The 17,882-nt window shown below is 42.7% G+C and overlaps 2 protein-coding genes across 6 annotated transcripts in view; one reads left to right on the top strand and one right to left on the bottom strand.

The window, feature by feature from the left end:
- MKRN1 (makorin ring finger protein 1) overlaps positions 1 to 8,316 on the top strand; it is a 20,841-nt gene extending 12,525 nt beyond the window's left edge. Inside the window, exons 4-9 of the mRNA XM_071551130.1 lie at positions 2,073 to 2,213; positions 3,987 to 4,213; positions 4,702 to 4,916; positions 5,611 to 5,721; positions 6,163 to 6,301; positions 6,721 to 8,316. Of these exons, the coding sequence (XP_071407231.1) occupies positions 2,073 to 2,213; positions 3,987 to 4,213; positions 4,702 to 4,916; positions 5,611 to 5,721; positions 6,163 to 6,301; positions 6,721 to 6,933 (1,046 nt within the window). The 3' untranslated portion in view covers positions 6,934 to 8,316. The remainder of the gene's footprint in view (positions 1 to 2,072; positions 2,214 to 3,986; positions 4,214 to 4,701; positions 4,917 to 5,610; positions 5,722 to 6,162; positions 6,302 to 6,720) is intronic.
- Positions 7,995 to 17,806, bottom strand: RAB19 (RAB19, member RAS oncogene family). 5 transcript variants are annotated; one of them, XR_011697387.1, is made up of 5 exons: positions 17,551 to 17,806; positions 16,488 to 16,671; positions 13,292 to 14,449; positions 11,661 to 11,907; positions 10,986 to 10,997 (listed from the first exon to the last, which is right to left on the bottom strand). XR_011697387.1 is itself a non-coding variant. In XM_071551132.1 (4 exons), the coding sequence occupies exons 1-4, from the start codon at positions 17,743 to 17,745 to the stop codon at positions 14,122 to 14,124; spliced, it is 615 nt and encodes a 204-aa protein (XP_071407233.1). In that variant the 5' UTR covers positions 17,746 to 17,806; the 3' UTR covers positions 12,602 to 14,121. The 5 variants fall into 5 exon arrangements, 2 of the variants coding, with proteins under 2 accessions (XP_071407233.1, XP_071407232.1); XR_011697386.1 differs by having other exon boundaries at positions 7,995 to 11,907; XR_011697388.1 differs by having other exon boundaries at positions 7,995 to 11,907; positions 14,052 to 14,449.
- Positions 17,807 to 17,882: the final 76 nt, after the last annotated feature.

Genomic DNA, 17,882 nt, shown 5'->3' with positions numbered 1-17,882 from the left:
CTTGTCATCTGCTCTCCCTGCAGAAAGGTGGCACAAAGTCTTAAAGTGAAAAATAGGCTGAAGGTGTTTAACATCATTTCTGCTTGGCTCTCCAAAATTGAAGGCCATGAGTATTTAAATAATAGTTTGAATTCAAAATGTGCACTTTGTGTCCAGAAGAGTTTGAAGTTGTCATACAGTGCTCAAATTATGCTACTTTGTCTCCACAGCACTACTCAGATTCTCAGATCTGAAAAAAGAATTACCTTCTCAGTGTTACAGGGTGCTGCTTGGAGCCTGCTGCAGTCTGATTCGAGGAGGGAGAAGAGCAATGGAGTGACCAACTGACAGACAGTTTGCTAGTGTTGTTGAGACATTTGGTTATGGATTTGTTTGAAGTACCTCTGACTTGATTATCTCCCAAAGAAATGAAAACTTGACTGCTACCTGTTAATGTGTCACCTTACAGTCAAAAAAGATACAGCTTCTCTACTTGTTGAGACAAAGGATCCCTTTTTTAATCTTTTAATCAGAATAGAATAGTTTAGATTGGAGAGAATCTCTGGATTTCATCTGGTTCATTTCCTGCTCAGAGGTCGCCAGTGGCTTTGTTTAGTTGAATCTCTGTCCTTGGAGATGTTCAAAGTGCCATAATCTCTGGGCATCCTTTACAGTGTTTAACTCCTTTTACAAGGGAAACCTCTTTCCTAAGTATGTAATTGTATTTTTCTCTGCCTCAGCTGGCCTTTTGTCTCTTGTCCTGTGCCCATCTGAGAAGTGTCTCTTTGCTCTGGTTTCAGCCTTGTTAGTGGCTGGGTGGCCCTCCACTGGAATCAATTCATTGCTAGTTTGAACAGCCAGAGATCTTTTAAATACACCTACTCCTTAAAGAAGAACTGGTGCTTTCTCTGGAATTTCTGAACTGCAAGACCATTTCATTATGCTGTTAACTTAGTTATACTGAAGCAGTTTCTTTTCCTAGGGAGTCAGGCTTATTTTTCTTGAAAACTTGTGTCAGATTTAATAACATGCTCTTTTCTGAATCTTGTTGCAAATTTTGTTTAATATCCTTTGAAATTTGAGGTATTTTAGTGTACAAACTTACTTGGCTGTTTCTGTCCTGAACAGTGACTTCTTAAAAGCTGCATTTAAAAAAGCTTTACTGTTCTGAAACCACTGTCTTTATTCAGCTACTGAAGTGAAGAACCTTGCTGTGGTGATCAGGCAGATGTGTGCAGTGTGTTCTGCAGTGTAAAGCCTTACAGATTGTTCTTGTCAAATGTCTGGAGAAATGTGCAAATACTTGGAAACTTGAAAACTGAACTTACTTGTCAAGGTTAGATGGAAGCCTCTCTGTTTTAAGTTGTCTCACAAATGAAGATTCAGGGTTGGCAGTTTAACTATGCGTAGCTTGGGCTATTAATGCTCATCTTCTGTTGTGATTCTCTGATTTCAGACTAAACGTGGTATCTTGAAGTTGACTTCAGTACCTGGCGTAGAAAATAGGGGCAATTCTTTGGATATTCACTTGTTTGTTGTACACATGTGCCACATTTCCATATTTGTTCTGGAGTATTGAGGAAGAGTAGAAAGACAGAAATATATGACACTCTGAATTAGGTGGCTGTTTCCTACTACTCCAAGATTATTGTATTCGATACTACAAAGTGTGCCCTAGAGTGGAAGCAGGTGGTGTGTGGAGCAAAGTTATCAAACCAGTTTTTCTACTGTCATGAGTTTAACCCTGTTGACTGGGAAATGGGCAGTGAGAAGGTGGGGTTTGCGTCCACCTGCTGGAGAGCAGTGCTTTGGGAAAGGGCAAAGACAATTGTGGAGAGCAAGTGTTACTCTGAGTGATGTTGGATTTGTGAAGTCTTTGAATTTCTCTAATGGTGCTTTCAGAGAGGAAGCAAAACTGTAGCTGATACAGTGCAGTACATACAGAAGGTACACGTGCTGTTCCAGCCTTACAGTAAATATCTTCCTAATGTCTAAACTCACCTCCTTTCAGGTTGAATTTCAGTTTGAAACTGTTATCCCTTGTTTTATCACTACCTGCCCTTGTAAAAAGTCCCTCTTCATCTTTCTTGTAGGGCCCCTTCAGGTAGTGGAAGGCCGCAATAAGGTCACCCCGGAGCCTTCTCTTCTCCAGGCTGAACAGCCACAACTCCCTGAGCCTTTCCTCCTGGGAGAAGTGTTCCATCCCTCTAATCATCTTCATGGCCCGCAACTAGGTAAAAAAATCTAACTAGAACACAGATGCAACAATTAAGGGGAATAAAAACTGAATGGTAGTTATGATTTTTGTTATTCATTTGGAAGTGAAGGCCACGGATTTCAAATGGGAGGGAAAGTGGGATTTCAGTAAGTACCGATTTTCATGTCATGCTGAGCTACTCAGAAGAGTAGGTAGAGCCTAGTTTATGGTTCCTTGTTACTTTTCTTGGTGCTGTTTCACTACAACTCATGGGAAAGACATAATGAACAAACGTGAGGTGGAAATACCTGATTGAAAAATGAGCCAGTTGATAAGTGACTTGTTATTTTGTTACATACCTGCTTTTGAAAAGTATGTTTCTAACAAACAGACTGGTCCAAGATCAGTGTAAGTGACCACTACAGGCAGACATGGTTCAAGAATCAGAGTTGATCTTATTTTGAGAGCTAACACTTTGCTACACTAATCTTCAATATTTGCTTAATCCCCTCAAACTGTGAGTTATCCGGGACCTGCCTTTTCTTTTTCTGTGTCCCAAAACTAACAGACTAATACATGCCTATTTTATGTCTTTGCTCCTTGGGGATGAAAACTGTGCTGTTGTGCAGCCTCTGATTCATTTTGAGAAGGAGTCTGTCCTTTGCTCTAGCTGACCCAAGTATGCTTTTGGTAGTTTTTCCTTTCTTCAAATGTAGTGCTTGAACAGCTTTGTAAAGTTACGCTTTCTTAGAGCCTAGGTGACTGTTACTCTTTTGCAACAGCACCTGGTTATATAAGTGAAGCCCAGCTGCTGTTCTTAATGGTGTTTTTTCTGAATCTAGTAATGCTTTATGTTTATTGCACCTTCAGTTTCACACTGACTGCTTTTGTCTTGTAACTTAGTGATCGTCCTGCTTATGTAATGATCTCAAAAGGCCTGTTTGACTTGTGGTGATGCTGACAAGGGTGTGTTCAGGAGGTACAAGGAGAAGTGTTTGGCAGCTCTCTGAATGGGGAAGAGAAACAAGATAGATTTCCATTCAATTTAGAATTAGGTAGAATTAAGGAATTCACTTGGGATTTTGCAAAAGTGAGGAGTAGCTTAGAATGCAGTGAAAATAGCCTGAATTTCAGTTTCTTAGGTTCATGTGCCTGGGTGATAGACAGTCTCTATTCAGGGTGGGTTTTTGGCAAATACGTAGAATCGAGGTAGTTTCAGAGGTGAGGACCACTTTTGTATCATTCCTGGAGGTGCATGGAAATCCAGAAGTGAAAGTTTGTTCAGGCGGAACAACAATGTGCTAATTAACCTGCACATAAGGAACTGCTGGTGTGGTGTTGCCATACCAGCATTTTGTTGTGCTGGATACACGTGTATTACTTCAGCTGTGTAATTTCTGGGGAAAAAAACCTGTTAGCTTTAGCTGATGTGAAAAATTCAGCTGAAGTGAAATGGATTTTTTAAAAGCGATGAGAGATTTGTAGTCTTATTTAATTGTTGCTGAACCAGAGTATGTATAATAGTGTATTTAAGCTGCTGAGGACTAGTGAGATTTTTCTAGTGTGGACTTGGCCTGTAAATGGATCTACCTTGACTGCTTTAGTCTTGATTGGGTTGAAGGATGAAGAAATAGGTCTTGAAATTTCTGGAGTGGGATAAATAACTGTTAGTTCAGGTTGAGGGTAAATGAAACTTAGACTGAAGTGAACCTTGGTAGTTTTTATTATTCTCTTTAGATAACTTGAATGTTCTTACTCCTGGTGCTCTAAATCTGAATGTGTTGCTTACTGTGCTTAATTCTGTTCCCAGCTGCTCCTTTCTGTGCTGAAGCACCCTTGCAGGAAATGGTGATTGAGGAAGAATATGAAAAGCAGCAAGCAGATGTGGAGATAAAGAAGGAGCTGTGCCCCTACGCTGCGCTAGGAGAGTGTCGTTATGGAGAAAACTGCGTGTATATCCATGGAGATGTGTGTGATATGTGTGGCCTGCAGGTCCTGCATCCCATTGATGCTGCACAGAGATCTCAGCACATAAAGGTAAGCAAACAACTGGCTGGTGTAAACAGCTGTAAGGTATTGCTTCCTGGCTCTCCTCAATTGCTTGGTACTAATTCCCTTCCATTTGAAAGTGTGTGCAGGTCAGGCAGTGAATGAAAATCTGGTTGTAAACAAGACGTTTCCTGTCAGGGCCTTGCTCCAAAGCAGCTGGGTTTCCTTCTCTGGGCTAGGAGAGCAGTCTGCTTAAAGATCCTAAGGCTTTGTTCTTTGCCTGGTAAAACTGGATGGTCTTTTAGATTGTCTTTCTGTGTTTAAAACCAAAGTCTGACGAAAGGAATTTGAACTCTGAATTGATTGTTCCCCATTATTTGAGCAAATTTTATTTTGAGGATAAAGATTATTTTCAGCTTAATCATACTCCATTCATTATACAAAACAGCAAAGTAAAACCGAGTTTAAGAACCTGCTTAGACCTCACCACGTGACCAGTTGTCTCTGTAGCCATTTTCTTTGTCTCTCCTTTTCAGTCTTGCATTGAAGCTCACGAGAAGGACATGGAGCTTTCCTTTGCAGTCCAGCGTAGCAAAGACATGGTGTGCGGGATATGCATGGAAGTGGTGTATGAGAAAGCTAATCCTAGTGAGCGCCGCTTTGGGATCCTCTCCAACTGCAGCCACACTTACTGTCTCAAGTGCATCCGCAAGTGGAGGAGTGCTAAACAATTTGAGAGCAAGATTATAAAGTGAGGCACTTTCCCATTTCGATTGTGCTTAGTTACAATGGAAGAACTTAGTAACTTGTGACAACATGCAACAGACTTCCAGATGCAGACTGCACAGAGACTGCATTTAATGCATACTAACTTAGTTTGGAAGTGAAGTAATTTTTAGAGTAACATTTGAACTCTGATTTGGTTAATACAGTTCAGGTTTGCTAAATGCAATGGTAGAAAATAACTTTATTTAGTAGCATGTTGTCCAGTGATTACTGTTTATGTCTTGGACACTCAGGCAGGAATCTAGAAACAGATTAACCAGTTCAGAATGTATGCTGCTTAATTCATTACTGCCCTGGAGCGTTACTCAGTTGACAAAACATTACTCCATCTAAGGCTGTTCTAGAAAGTACAAAGTTCCAATCAAATAAATACAGGAATCATACAAAAATAAATTTATTTAATTCTAAAGAAAAAGGAGTCTGTGTGAAGTGTTTTTTCAAGCTTTTCTGAGACAAGCTGACCAGCTGCCATTACCATTGAGTACTTCAAGAGAGTTGAGGTTATCCTCATGTGTAAGAGGAACTAGACTGAAAAGGTCATACAGCAAGTATACAAGTGTAATACCTCTTTAAAGATGGATTTATGCCATGACTTGTTATATAGGAGAGAGAGCGCCCTGTAATGTGGAATTTTGCAGCACAGTCTGTTCATTTCCCAGGTCCTGCCCAGAATGTCGGATCACATCTAACTTTGTCATTCCAAGTGAGTACTGGGTGGAGGAGAAGGAAGAGAAGCAGAAACTCATTCAGAAATACAAGGAGGCAATGAGGTATGAGCAATGCAGCCTTTTGTCAAGTTGAGACTGCAGAGATAAAGGCACACATGGTGAAGGGTGTTGATGTAAAGTCCCCCCTCACACCTCCTTTCTACCACCACATGTGGAGTGCATCTTTGCCTATCTGCCCACAGATGCACCACACAGTCCCAGAGCTATTCCTGTGTTCTTTGACCTCATTCTTTCCCTTCTATACACAAAGTGCTGGTAGCAGTACAAGTTTGTGTACTGCAAACAAATCATCAGTGTCCCTCTGCATGTGTTGGCCCACACATATTGTGTAATACATCACTGCTGCGTGTTAGTCTTTTGTTGACAAAATACCATCAGCTCCTGGTACCTGAGATCCTTGTGGGCCTACAGGTAAATGCAGTTGTGAAGTCTGGTTGGGGTGGGGTCTGCTCTCAGTAAGGGTTGCAATATTTTCCTTTCCAGCAACAAGCCATGCAGGTACTTTGATGAAGGCCGTGGGAGCTGTCCATTTGGAGGGAACTGTTTTTACAAGCATGAATATCCTGATGGCCGCCAAGAGGAGCCACAGAGACCCAAAGTAGGAACATCCAGTAGATACCGGGTCAGTGCTGCTGTTTGTCCTTTGAATACAGAGAATACATAAGTGGGGTGTGCCTTATGTCTTCTGCCTTGAGAAGAGATGGGGAAATGTTGACTACTCCTTTTTTCCCCCCTTTGGATAGACCTCTGTAATGGTGAATTTGAAGGAATCAGTGCTTTAAAGTTTGTGAATGCTGGAGGCCAAGATGGAAAGACTAAATTTTAGAAACTTTGCTACGACATACTGAAGTAGCAATGTTGGGTAGCATTAACAGGGATATGTAAGGGTAAATTCTACTGGAGGTCAGTATCTCCCTGAAAGAGAAATGTGGTTTGCTGCCTGCAGAAAGTATATCAGGGGCTGGACGTTGTCAGCCTCTGGAAAGGCTCCTGCTTTGTACCACTTGATCACCTGGGGAAATTCTTGTGTTCCACTTGCAGGCCCAGCGGAGGAATCGGTTCTGGGAGTTCATTGAGGAGCGGGAGAATGGTGATCCCTTTGAAACTGACGAGGATGAGGTGGTGACCTTCGAGCTTGGCGAGATGTTGCTTATGCTGTTGGCAGCAGGAGGTGACGATGAGCTAACAGATTCTGAGGACGAGTGGGACTTATTTCATGATGAGCTGGAAGATTATTATGACTTGGATCTATAGCACCTGTCAGTGGAGTGTGGACTGTTGTCTTGGCTTCAGGCAGTAGCTATTACCTGTGGTGTTGTGGCAGTGCCTGTGTTTCTCCTAGGCAGGCCAATCAATTCCAGGTGCTGTTGTAATAACTTTTACCCAGGGTCTGTCTCTTCCCCTCCCCTCCTCTCCCACCCCAGGAGTGTTGTTTTTCCCCTGTTTAAACAAATAACAAGAAATAAATCTTTAAAATGTTAGTTTTTGTAAAAATAAATTTAACTGTCAAACAGTTAGCTTAGTTTGTTGCTTCATCTGTGTACCCAACAGAGTTCACCCAGTTCCAGGGTTAAAGTGTTTACAGGACTTCCACACTCATTTTGAAGAGCCCAGATACAAAAATGAGCAGTGGCCATGCAGTGGGGATGTAAATTGGCTGATGGCCCTTAGTCTGTCTTTGTACCATTATTTTTGATTTCAGGCCAGATACAAATACTTTCTGGCATCAGCTCCGTTCCAGCCCCCTCATGTACACATCTTCATTTGTGATTTTGGTCTCTGTTTACTTGCACATTACTATTACTACTGTGTAACCAGAACCAGGTGTGAACGTTCTGGGTTTTTACTGTGTTTAGCATGAAAGGAAAATGTCTTTGTGAAAGGAGAACTCTCTATGTGTATATACAGATAAATGTAGAGTTGGACCTCAAGGATGGGAAGACTCTGTAAGTTAAAAATAACAAAAGCATCTTTCATCCCCTCTTGGTGCATGAAGTCTAACCTCCAATTGGACATGAAACTGGTTTAGTGGTCTCAGCCCAGTCTGTGGCAACAATCTTAATTATTGCTTAACTTGATAGACGGCACTCCCTAATACACCAGCTCTTCCATGTGTATGGTTAGGGTTGTCCAGGAGCAGAAATCTGGTTAGCCAAGGTGGGGTCAGAGGAACACCAGAGAGGACCCTTTAGCTTTATCGCTCTGTAAGTTTTAGAACTTCATGTAAACACTGAAGCCGTGAGCTTTGCCAGGAAATCGCTGTGCCCCTCAGCTGCCTTGAGGTACCTGTGCCTCTCTGCAGCTGAGGGGGGCAGGTTGCCTGGTAAAGCTGTTCAGTTTATGTGAGTTACTGCTTACAAAGGCAGTCATGCAGTTTCTGGCTGTAATTTGCATTGAGAAATTACTTTGCCACCAAAGCCCCAGCACAGGAATTTTAACCTTGCATTACATTATTGCTGTTTTTTATTGACTTGTGGATGCCCCGTGATCTGTTCTCCTGCTGCTCTTGTCCCCTAGACTGCCTCTCCTTTCACTTTTAAATGGAATGAGAAATTGTTCTGAGTTCTATAACGTTATTGTTTTGCAGCTGCCTTTTGTAAGAAGCACTTTTCCCAAATAAAAAAAATCAAAAAAATGAAACAAGAAGTCTGTTTTTTTTAAGTTTGAAGCTTCCCTTTTTTTAGCTTGATTGATTGTTTTCGTGTGTGTTTCTGTAAATATAAAGGCATTTGCCACTTATTCTTAACTCCTGCAGAATTTTAGCATTGTTACAAGTTTTCCAGCAAAGAGCCTGTAATGTAAGGAATATATTCTGAACAGACAGCTGAGGCAGTTGAAATGTTGAAGGAATACGTGGAGCCATTAGTGAGCACAGAAGTTGCTTGCTTTCTCAGAAGTAATTTCTGCACTATTGTATTCATTTTATTTGCCCCGAACAAAGTCAATTGCAGTACATACTCTATCTGTAGTTTCCTGTTGTATTGCTGTTGGGACAGCAAGTCCAAGCCCTGCTACAGGCCCCTTCCTCAGGCTCCACATGCTTCTATAAACCTATTTGTGTTCAGAAAGAAGCATTCTTCTGCAGAAATGCATGGAATTGGAAGTAAACTAGTAAAAACCTCAGTTGCTGAAGGATATAACCAAGAAGGCTTTAACTGAACAGACTAAAGTCATCTTTGGTTTGTTTGGTTTGTTTTTTGGGTTTTTTTCCAGAGGCAGTAGCAGAGGGAGAAAAGCAACATAATTTGAGCAAATGACACGTAAAGCTGATACATAGGGAGAAACAGAAAAAATGAAAGTCTTCCTCCTCTACATGGTGAAGATGAGTTGGTACATCCTACTGGAAAGCTGCATAAAAATGTAAGTTTAACGAAGGTGGGTTCTGGTAAGATGGAAAAAAGTAACGAACTTAACAGCCAGAGCACACACATGAGGTTTTTTCCGTAAGGGGTCAGAAGCGGTGTGCTCTGCTCGGTGTGGGTGTGCATGTGGCACAACGGTGGATGCTGCTGCTGCTTCTAAAGTTGCTCTCTGTGGGTGTTACCGGGGAGGCTGAGGGTACACAGATGAGTGATTTGCTCTAGTGGAGGCTGTTGGGTCCAGCTACGAGGTGACGTGGTCACATGCACCCTGACTAATTTCTGTTGCCCTCTCACTTTGAATCATGCTGTGGTTCCTGTTCTGCAGGTTCAAGAGCGACATGTATTTGTCATCAAGCAATACTTGTGTCTGAAAGTTGCTGATGGGAGGCTTGTTTCTAAGCTTACTGTAGCACTGTGATTTCTACCCCCCACACCCCTCAACCTGGAAGAACTGAAAAAATAGGGCCTCTTAAACAAGTATGTTAGAAGGCTGTTGTGGTTTTCCTCTGTAAGAAGAGGAATAATTCAAGTAGAATTAAGCCAAACTTTTAATGTAAAAAGATGGAGCGTGACAACTTAGGCTGTGCTACATTTTCCTTAAGGAAATACTTAGGGTACAGAAACTGAAGAGGCCTATGAGAGTAGTGTCAGGATGAAAAGGGTGTAAAGTTTCCATAAACTTCCACCAGCAAAATCTGGATTTCAAAACAAAAATCTTTGGAAAATGATGCATGTTCTCACTTGAAATGCCTTGACTTTACATCAGGCCAGAATATATACATTTAGTTTGATAGAAAACTTAGCCTCTTGTGGTAAGTGCAGAGTTAAGGGTGCTGCACCCTCACTGGTCTGAATGTGGTCATACAAGCAAAGAGCACTTGTTAAAAGCTTTGCTTAAGTTCTAACCGTGGTGGCAAAGCTTGCCCTGGACTGCGGCCCGAGGTGGATTGTAATTTTTGAGGGGCTGCCTGGTGCAATTAATGAAATACAAAGTAACTTTCCTGCTATGGCAGGGTGAACTATGGGATGTCTCATATTGGGAACAAAACTGATGAAAGTATTAAAGCTGCAGCAGTTTAGTATGAGGGAGCCCACATGTAATCCCCTAGAGGACTGAGATACAATACAGGACTTCAGTGCAGGGATCAAGTAGCTACAAAGTCAGTTGAATGCAGGCATTAGAGAGGCATTATTAAACTAGTGGTGAGCCTCACTTCAGGTTAGCAAAACTCGACTTAGCAGAGAAAACTGTGTAAGTAATACTCATGGACACAAAGAAATGCAGGACTACAGATATGCTGAGCTCCTGCTCTGTTATCCAGAGGTGTGCTATTTGTCAGGCCTGAGTGAACACCTGTTTGGCAACAGCTTGATGTGCCTGCACAGACAAGAATTTGTGCAAGCAGCTGATTGAACATTGATTTTAGAACAACAGGATGAGAAAAATGCTTTAAAAATTTGTTCAAGTCCTACCTATTTCAAACTGCACATTCCTATTACAGAGTGAAGTACTTTTAGGAAAAAAGGGCTCTTGGCATGTCTAAAACTATTCTCACAGGACACCACTATCCCAGCATTTCCTGTTGTAGTTCCAGTTCTTAACACAGTTGCTTGAGAACAGTGCTTGAAAATTATTTTGGGAGTCAGTATGCTGAGCAATGACTGTTTAAGCCCCACCACCTTCCCCCAAACACAGCTGCAGCCAAATGTGTTCTTGGAGCTGAGACCCATCAAAAGCTGCCTGTTGGCAGCCCACATCTGGAAGGGGCACATCTAACGGCGTTGCCCTTGGAGCACTCACCTGCCAGGGGGAAAGCTGCACGTACAGTTCCTTGTCCAAAAGCACAAGGATGCATCTCCTTCCTGAAGGAAGGCTCAAGGATAGAGTTCTCCACCTCTGACCAGGGCCTGAAAAGTGCTTTCTCTGTCTCCTTTCCAACTGTGCTTAAACATTAACTGGAATGATTAGATAAGAACCTCAGCTTTTGCAATTAAGAGCCTGTCTCCTGCACATGAAGCAAAGCATGACCACACAGGCAGTGCTATATGCCTTCCACCTCCCTGGGTTGCTGTTATGTTGACTTTTAAACTGCTCAGCTTCTGGGATGTGTGAGTTTGCTCCATTTTAAAATATTATAACTTTTTATTATCCTGTTTCATTGGATAAGTACTGCTTCAATCTCATCTGGCATGGGTGTGACAAATAATGTGCCACAGGTAAGACTGAAATACTTCCAAGTGGATAAAAACTTAACAAATGAGCTAATCTTCAAGCTGAATGTGCAGCTCTTAAAACTGAGACCCATGGGACAGTAGTAGATTTTAGAATAGTGTTGTAATGTTACAATAAGCTATACTTTGTACAAATGCATTAAAGATGCTGTCAGGGAGCACACTTAATTTGCATATAATGCTGGGAACAAAACCATTAATAGAATGTTCCATAGCAGTTAATGCTACTTTGCCTTGTCAAAGCTGTGTGTTCCCATCTGCTCTCTGATGGGAAAAGGCAGAACTGCAGAAATTTCTCTGAGTTTGTGTTTCAGTCTAGTGGTTCTCAGAGTCTATAGTAACATACCACACTAAAGGGATTCTTTTAGTTATGGCTTCATGTATTACCTCATGAATGACAGCATTACCAATACACTCTCTGAAGAACCTCATTGGCAACTGTTGCAGCTTGTTCTTCACTCACACGAGGACAGCTTGAAAAGTGACCCTGTGGAAACCATTCAGTGCAACTGCCCAAAGGCCTCATGGAAGGTGCCAAACAGAAACAACCAGAAGAAGTCACGCTCCTGGTTTAGTCACGCAATAGGTAAGTGTTTAAGACTAGTTTCTTGAAGTAGCAGGGAGCCTGTTAGACCTGTTAAAGGAAAGGAGACAGTGCAGCTCAATGCAGTCACAAGCCTGCTCTCCCTGATCCCACATGGCACAGCTTTCTGTGAGAATGGCAAGAGCCCTGCAACCTGGTGGTGCTGGGCAGTCAGGGAGGATAAGCAAAATAACTTCATACAGTAATTGCTAATTAAGGTAGTGAATCCAACGAACCCTGTAAAGGTTCACACTGTTGGTAACATCCTTATTCTAATTCTTGAACAATGAGAGAGTGTAACTGGAGATGAACACAATACTTTTCTATTACAGTCTCCTGGAAGTTACTTAAAAAAAAAGTTTACTAGCAGGTGTAGTTTGGATTTTTAACACAAAAGAATATTAAGCTTACATTTTACTATTTTCATAGTGACAAGAGGTATAGAAACTAGTAATTTTGAAGTTTGCCTGCCACTTTGAAAGGTTATGGTATTTACTGTTGCCTGAATGTGTGAACTGAAATGCAACTACTAGGCTAGTACCAAATGAAGAAGAATTAAGATTTAAAAAATAAACATCAGAAAAAGGATGGTCTGAAGATGAACCTTTCTCTACAGTAGGCAAAGGCTTAGAAGTTGTCATGGAAGATTCCTCCCTCAGTTTACACATATCTTTGCATGTGATAGCAAACAACTTAGCCAGAGAAAGCATTGATAATACTAGAAATATTCTCAAGACTATAAATCAATGATTCATTCTGCTTTATTTTTTGTACTTATCAGACAAGATTTCCCAGAAATATTTGCTACATGATTTTCCCTATTTTTCAAGGACTTAGGAAACATGAGCAGACCACCAATGGGTAAGCCAGCAACACACCAGCCTTCCCAGGGCTGCTTTGTGTGTGATACAGACCATATTTTATCCTTACAGAGTTTGAGTTACAGTTCATAGCAGAACAGTAACTGACATACTTTGGTACAAGTGGACTGCAGTCAAAAAACTTTCCACTGTATAATACTTCTTCTCCCTCTCCTTTCCTGTTTCCATCTACTGGGAAAAAAAAAAAGCAAGCAAAATAACAGAGTAAAAAAATCCTAAACTAATGACAACAACAAAAAAACCCCCACAAACAAAAAATCCCAAACAACAACAAAAAACCCAACCAAAAAACACCAACCCAAAAAGAGACCCATGCCAAAAAACCTCAGAACCCACACCAAAAAAAAAACCAACCAAAAGCCTTCATTCAGTTCAGGTATACAGAAGAGGTGAACCCTGAGTAGCAGAGCTTGCATATGGAAGGAGCAATCCAAAACCTTCCACGTTGTTCAATCTCCACAGCAATTGCATATTTACTTGTCTGGTGGAGCTTTCTGGTGCACCCCATACCATTCACTTCTCTAACGCAAGGTTACCTAATTAAACCATCTTACCCCGTGCTGAGTTTTACAAGAGCTTGAATCCATCCTTCACACTCCCTTGAAAATCTACAGGCGTAATCTCAAGCTGCCATGGCCCATCACAAAAGCTGCAGAAGGCTTTTGGTTAAAATCAGGACATCAAAAGCATGATGAGCTTAACAGGGAGGAAAAAAAAAGTCCTTTCACTGGAAGTTTTGCTACTTATAGCAAGTCTATGTAGCAAGATGGAGATCACTACTGGAAGCAATTCTTACAATTAAGGAGCAAAGTGAAAGGCAACTCTTCTCACCCCAGGAAGAAGTGCATCATATTCTGCCTGCCATGTAACCCCAGGGATGTCTCCACCTTTGTCTGGTGAGGAAGTCAGTACACTTGGGAAATCATGTACTCTTTCACAAGTGTTATTATGTCCCTTGGAATGGGTGGCTACATGCCTGACATTAGGACAGCCCCTAGATGAAAGCTGAAGCAGCAGTTGGTTAGTACTGTCCAAGCATGTGGCAGAATTTACAGCTACTGGCAAAGAGGAAAGTGCTTGCACTCAGAACCAGCAACATAGCTTAGAAGGGTCAAATTAATGCTCAACTCTGGCACAAATTTGTCTTCTGGCACAGCCAGAAAAACATTTAGAGGTTATAATTAAAGGCAATAGTTTTAATAGTTCTCTTTGGTTAAGGCAAGGGCTGGCAGCTTCCTGCTTCCTCTCAGTTCATTTCCATGTTCAATGCAACCTGTGCTACCAACAGCAACAGTGATCTCTGAAAATACTTACAAGCCAAACTCCAGGGTAGAGATATCAAGAGAGATGGCTTGAGGCCACAGAGGACACTTTCATCAATTGACTATAACAGAATCAACATCCTCATAAGGATGACAATTTCCAAGTTCTTCCTGAAATTTCTCTTCAACAGGGGCACTGGGTCTTCTCCGCACTTGGACTGGCAATCACTGGCCTGGAATCAAGACAGAAGCTGTTTGGAGGGTTCTCCCCATGAAGCTGTAAGGTATTTCGGGCTATTAGCTCCTTAGCCATTAACACAAACACCTCTTCTATGTTTTGAGCTTCTTTTGCTGATGTCTCCAGTACTGCTAGGAGCCCGTGCTTCTCTGCCAGAGTGCAGGCATCTTCAAACAGGACTTGGCGCTTATCCAGTGAGTCTGACTTGTTCCCTTCAAAGAAGGCAAATAGATACTTCAATAATTTAGTCCCTCAAAAATTAATCTTTAATGCATGAATTCAATTTTGTTAAACAATAGATTTACGTCAGGAGTAAGAGTTACTGGAAAGAACAAGATGTGAGCAAATCAGAGCCACAAACACAGACTGGATCGAAACTGCAGCTAATCATATGATAGGAAATGCGTCGAAGTCCAAGAAAAAACTAAAAACCTGTGTTCATCTAATTACTTAGTGTAGGTACTGGTGCCAAAGAATAGTTTGGAATCAACTGTTGGTCCTATTCTTTAGTGTTTTTAAACATTAAGTAGCATTTAAGTTAATTAGGTTTAAAAAGTCTTTTAAGATGACATCAACAAAGACAAGAATTCACACCAGCTACCTTAATGGTTAAAATATGTACTTGTTTCTCTATGTATACATTAAACTTTGACTTGCAGCACTTTAGTCAAAGTCTATCAGAAATCATGAAATGCCTCAGATAAAATACCTTTGTAGATTTAAGTAGTTCCAGCATGTGTGGAATTATCAGTTCTGGTACGTGCAGTACCTGGCTACATTCATAGTTTCAAGCCAACTCTTCATCAAAATTGTATCTTGAATTTGAAGCATATGCAAACCAACTCCCCTCCCATTAAGTCTCCTTCAGTTTTTCTGAAAGGAAAACAACCCAAACAAAACCAACAAAACAACCCACCCCAGGAGAAAAAACCATAACGCCTCCAAACATACAGCTTGAGGGTTGCCTTCCCAAAAACAGCTGTCCCCACTTTCCTCCTTCAGTTCCACAGAGGAAAGTTGGACTTTTTAATCCTAACCTCACGCTAGGAAGGTGTATAACATGACTAAGTATAATTAAATGTAAAAAGACTTCTGCCAAAGTAAGTAAGGCAAACAGCACCAGCTTTGGAAGAAAGCACTGAGCTGGATCCTTACCAAAGAATTTATTTTTACCAATTTCAGAATTTTTCTCTTTCAAAAAAGGCAACAACCACCACCAGCCCCCACCACACACAGATGAGTCTTGTTCTTTATATTCATGACAGAAGCTGGAAAAATGCTACCCAAGTTCATTTACACCTCCCTGCCCAATTCCAAGCACCGCAGTTAGACGCAGATCAGAATTTGCTGGTTGTTTCTTAAGACGAAGAACGCCCAGAGCTGAAGTAAGTAATGTGCTGGGAGCACAGGCAGCAGCTTCTGTCCCATGCCTGCTGCGCTGTGGGGCTCATCGCTGCCCGCACTCAAGAGCCGGTCTGGGCTGCTGTGGCTGCACACGCTGCTCTCAGTACAGCGCCACAGAGCAACAGCAGAGGCAGTGGAATGTAAATAAAGCCTCTGTCATTTTACTACACCAGCTCTCTCATTTGCAGCTTCTTCCCTGGGGGAAGGAAGAGCAGTAACAACCTGAAAACAAGGGGAAGGAATGGTGCTGCTTCCTGCCAGCTCCACTCAGCAATTGCTTTACTCAAGAGGCAAAGCTTCCTGAATGCTCAGGGAATGCAAGCAGACTACTTCATGCTCTGCAAAAGCCATCTCCCCATCTATTGTCTTACCTGATTGGAATCCCATTACAGAGCAATGTGCATGCGTATCAAAAGAACACAGAGGAAAGATGAGAACCAGGAGTTGTGTTGCTCTGCATTCCCCTTGTCTTGAATTATTGAGCTGCTACATTCCTGTGCATCAGGAGCATAGGGCCAGACTTACTGCAATTCTAACCTCAGCAAGGTTGTCCCAGCCTCGGGCCTGGCAGCAAAGCTTGCTGTGTTATTCCCACAGGAAAGGAACAAGTAAAAAAGATTTTGCTGTCTGCAGTGGGTTTGGTCTTGCCAGGACCAGGCTGTGACCTTCCTTTTGTTTTTTTAAGCTTAGGCCACACTGATCCATTTTCTGATCTCCTTTAATTAGAACTGCATTCTTTCTTAATGTGTAGTTTATAGATGCTTCAGGTAGTGGGGGAAAGTGAAGGACGTTTTATATTCCTATTTGAAAAGCTACATAACACAGTATTTAAAATTAAAATCCTACCAATTAGCATCATGACCAAGTTTGCAGCACCATACTTTTCAATTTCATGAATCCAGTGAGGAATGGATTCAAATGTGGACCTCCTGGTAAGGTCATAGGCAAGGATGGCCCCATGGGCACTCCTGTAATAAGACTGAGTTATTGTCCGGAAGCGCTCTTGGCCGGCTGTGTCCCACACTTGGATCTGTAAAAGAAAGGACAGAAATTGTAATGACCAGCAAATGCCACTTCCCAGGGGTTTGGCAGCAGCATCGATGCATTTGAAACCCCTTATCTAGAAGGCGGCCAGACCTGTTCCAGCTCACTCTGCTACACCAGTGTGGCTTTGCTCTCCCTGGAGCTGAAGAGACATTTCTAAGCCTGTAAAGTCAATCTACACAGACCAAAGAGAAAGCTGCAAGGGTAAACCCAGCTTTGTAAAGAGGTCAAGAAACCTAGTTTCAGCAACTGTACTAAAAGATACAGAGCATTAAAGCCTTTTAGTAGGAAAGGAAGAAGAGCAAAGAAGACCTGATGCAGGACTGGGCAGAGCAAATCTGTATAAAGGGCAGGCATCTGAACTTTCATCTGCACAGGGAGGGAAGTTCTAGCTAACCATTTCTTCTGGTGTTTGTCTTGGAAGTCTCCTTCCCTCAAATTAAGCACACATCAAATTGGAGCCTTTGCAAACTAGAGAGTTTTCTCTCCTCGGAGTCCCAGCTTAAATCTCTGAAGGAGGTAAGAGACATCCCCTCCAAAGCAGAGCCGTCATCCAAAGAACTCCCTGCAGGCAAAGCATGAGCACTCTCCTCAAGTAGATGCAGAGAAGACACGAGAGCAAGTATGTACCCAAATTCGGGTGATTGCCTCCCCCAGGGGATGCTCCTGAGAAAAAGCCCCCCTTGGAAACACCCCTTATCAGACAGGCAGCCAGCCTTTGCCAGCCGCCTTCGGCAGGGCCGGACCGGAGATGCTGTGCATCCAGCTTCGCATCCATCCCCGCCTTCCCCGGCACCTGCACGAGACAGGTTGACACGACAGGGGTGCTCCCACCCCGAGGCTCGGACTCGGTCCCGACACCGACCTTTACTTTCTTGCCGTCGATGTCCATCGAGCGCACGGTGAAGTCGACGCCGATGGTGTTCTGCTGCTTCTCGTTGTACTGCCCGGTCTTGAAGCGATGCACCACGCAGGTCTTCCCCACGTTGGAGTCGCCGATCAGGATGATCTTGAAGAGGTAGTCGAAGGCATCGTCCGCGCCGGATCCGGGGAACGGCATCGCGGGCCCGAGGAAGGAGCCCCCGTTCCCGGCCGCTCACCTGCCGGCTCTGCGGGGGTGGCACAGGTGGTACCCGCGCTGCTCCCGCCCCTGCCCAGGGCCGCCGGGACATGTAGTCCGGCCCCATCCCTTCCCGC

This window comes from Pithys albifrons, chromosome 3 (genome assembly GCF_047495875.1).
Source record: "Pithys albifrons albifrons isolate INPA30051 chromosome 3, PitAlb_v1, whole genome shotgun sequence".
NCBI classification, from domain to species: Eukaryota; Metazoa; Chordata; class Aves; order Passeriformes; family Thamnophilidae; genus Pithys; species Pithys albifrons.
The sequence above is the reverse complement of the archived record's forward strand: the minus strand, read 5'-3'. Positions and strand labels throughout refer to the sequence as shown.

Bases quoted from the DNA above. Each gene is read 5' to 3' on its own strand.
- RAB19 (XM_071551131.1), bottom strand. From the start codon at position 17,745: ATGCCGTTCCCCGGATCCGGCGCGGACGATGCCTTCGACTACCTCTTC. The intron at 16,672-17,550 runs GTCGGTGTCGGG...TTTCTTTTACAG, and splicing joins TCGACGGCAAGAAAGTAAAG to ATCCAAGTGTGGGACACAGC. The intron at 14,450-16,487 runs GTAGGATTTTAA...CCTTCTTTGAAG, and splicing joins CTTGGTCATGATGCTAATTG to GGAACAAGTCAGACTCACTG.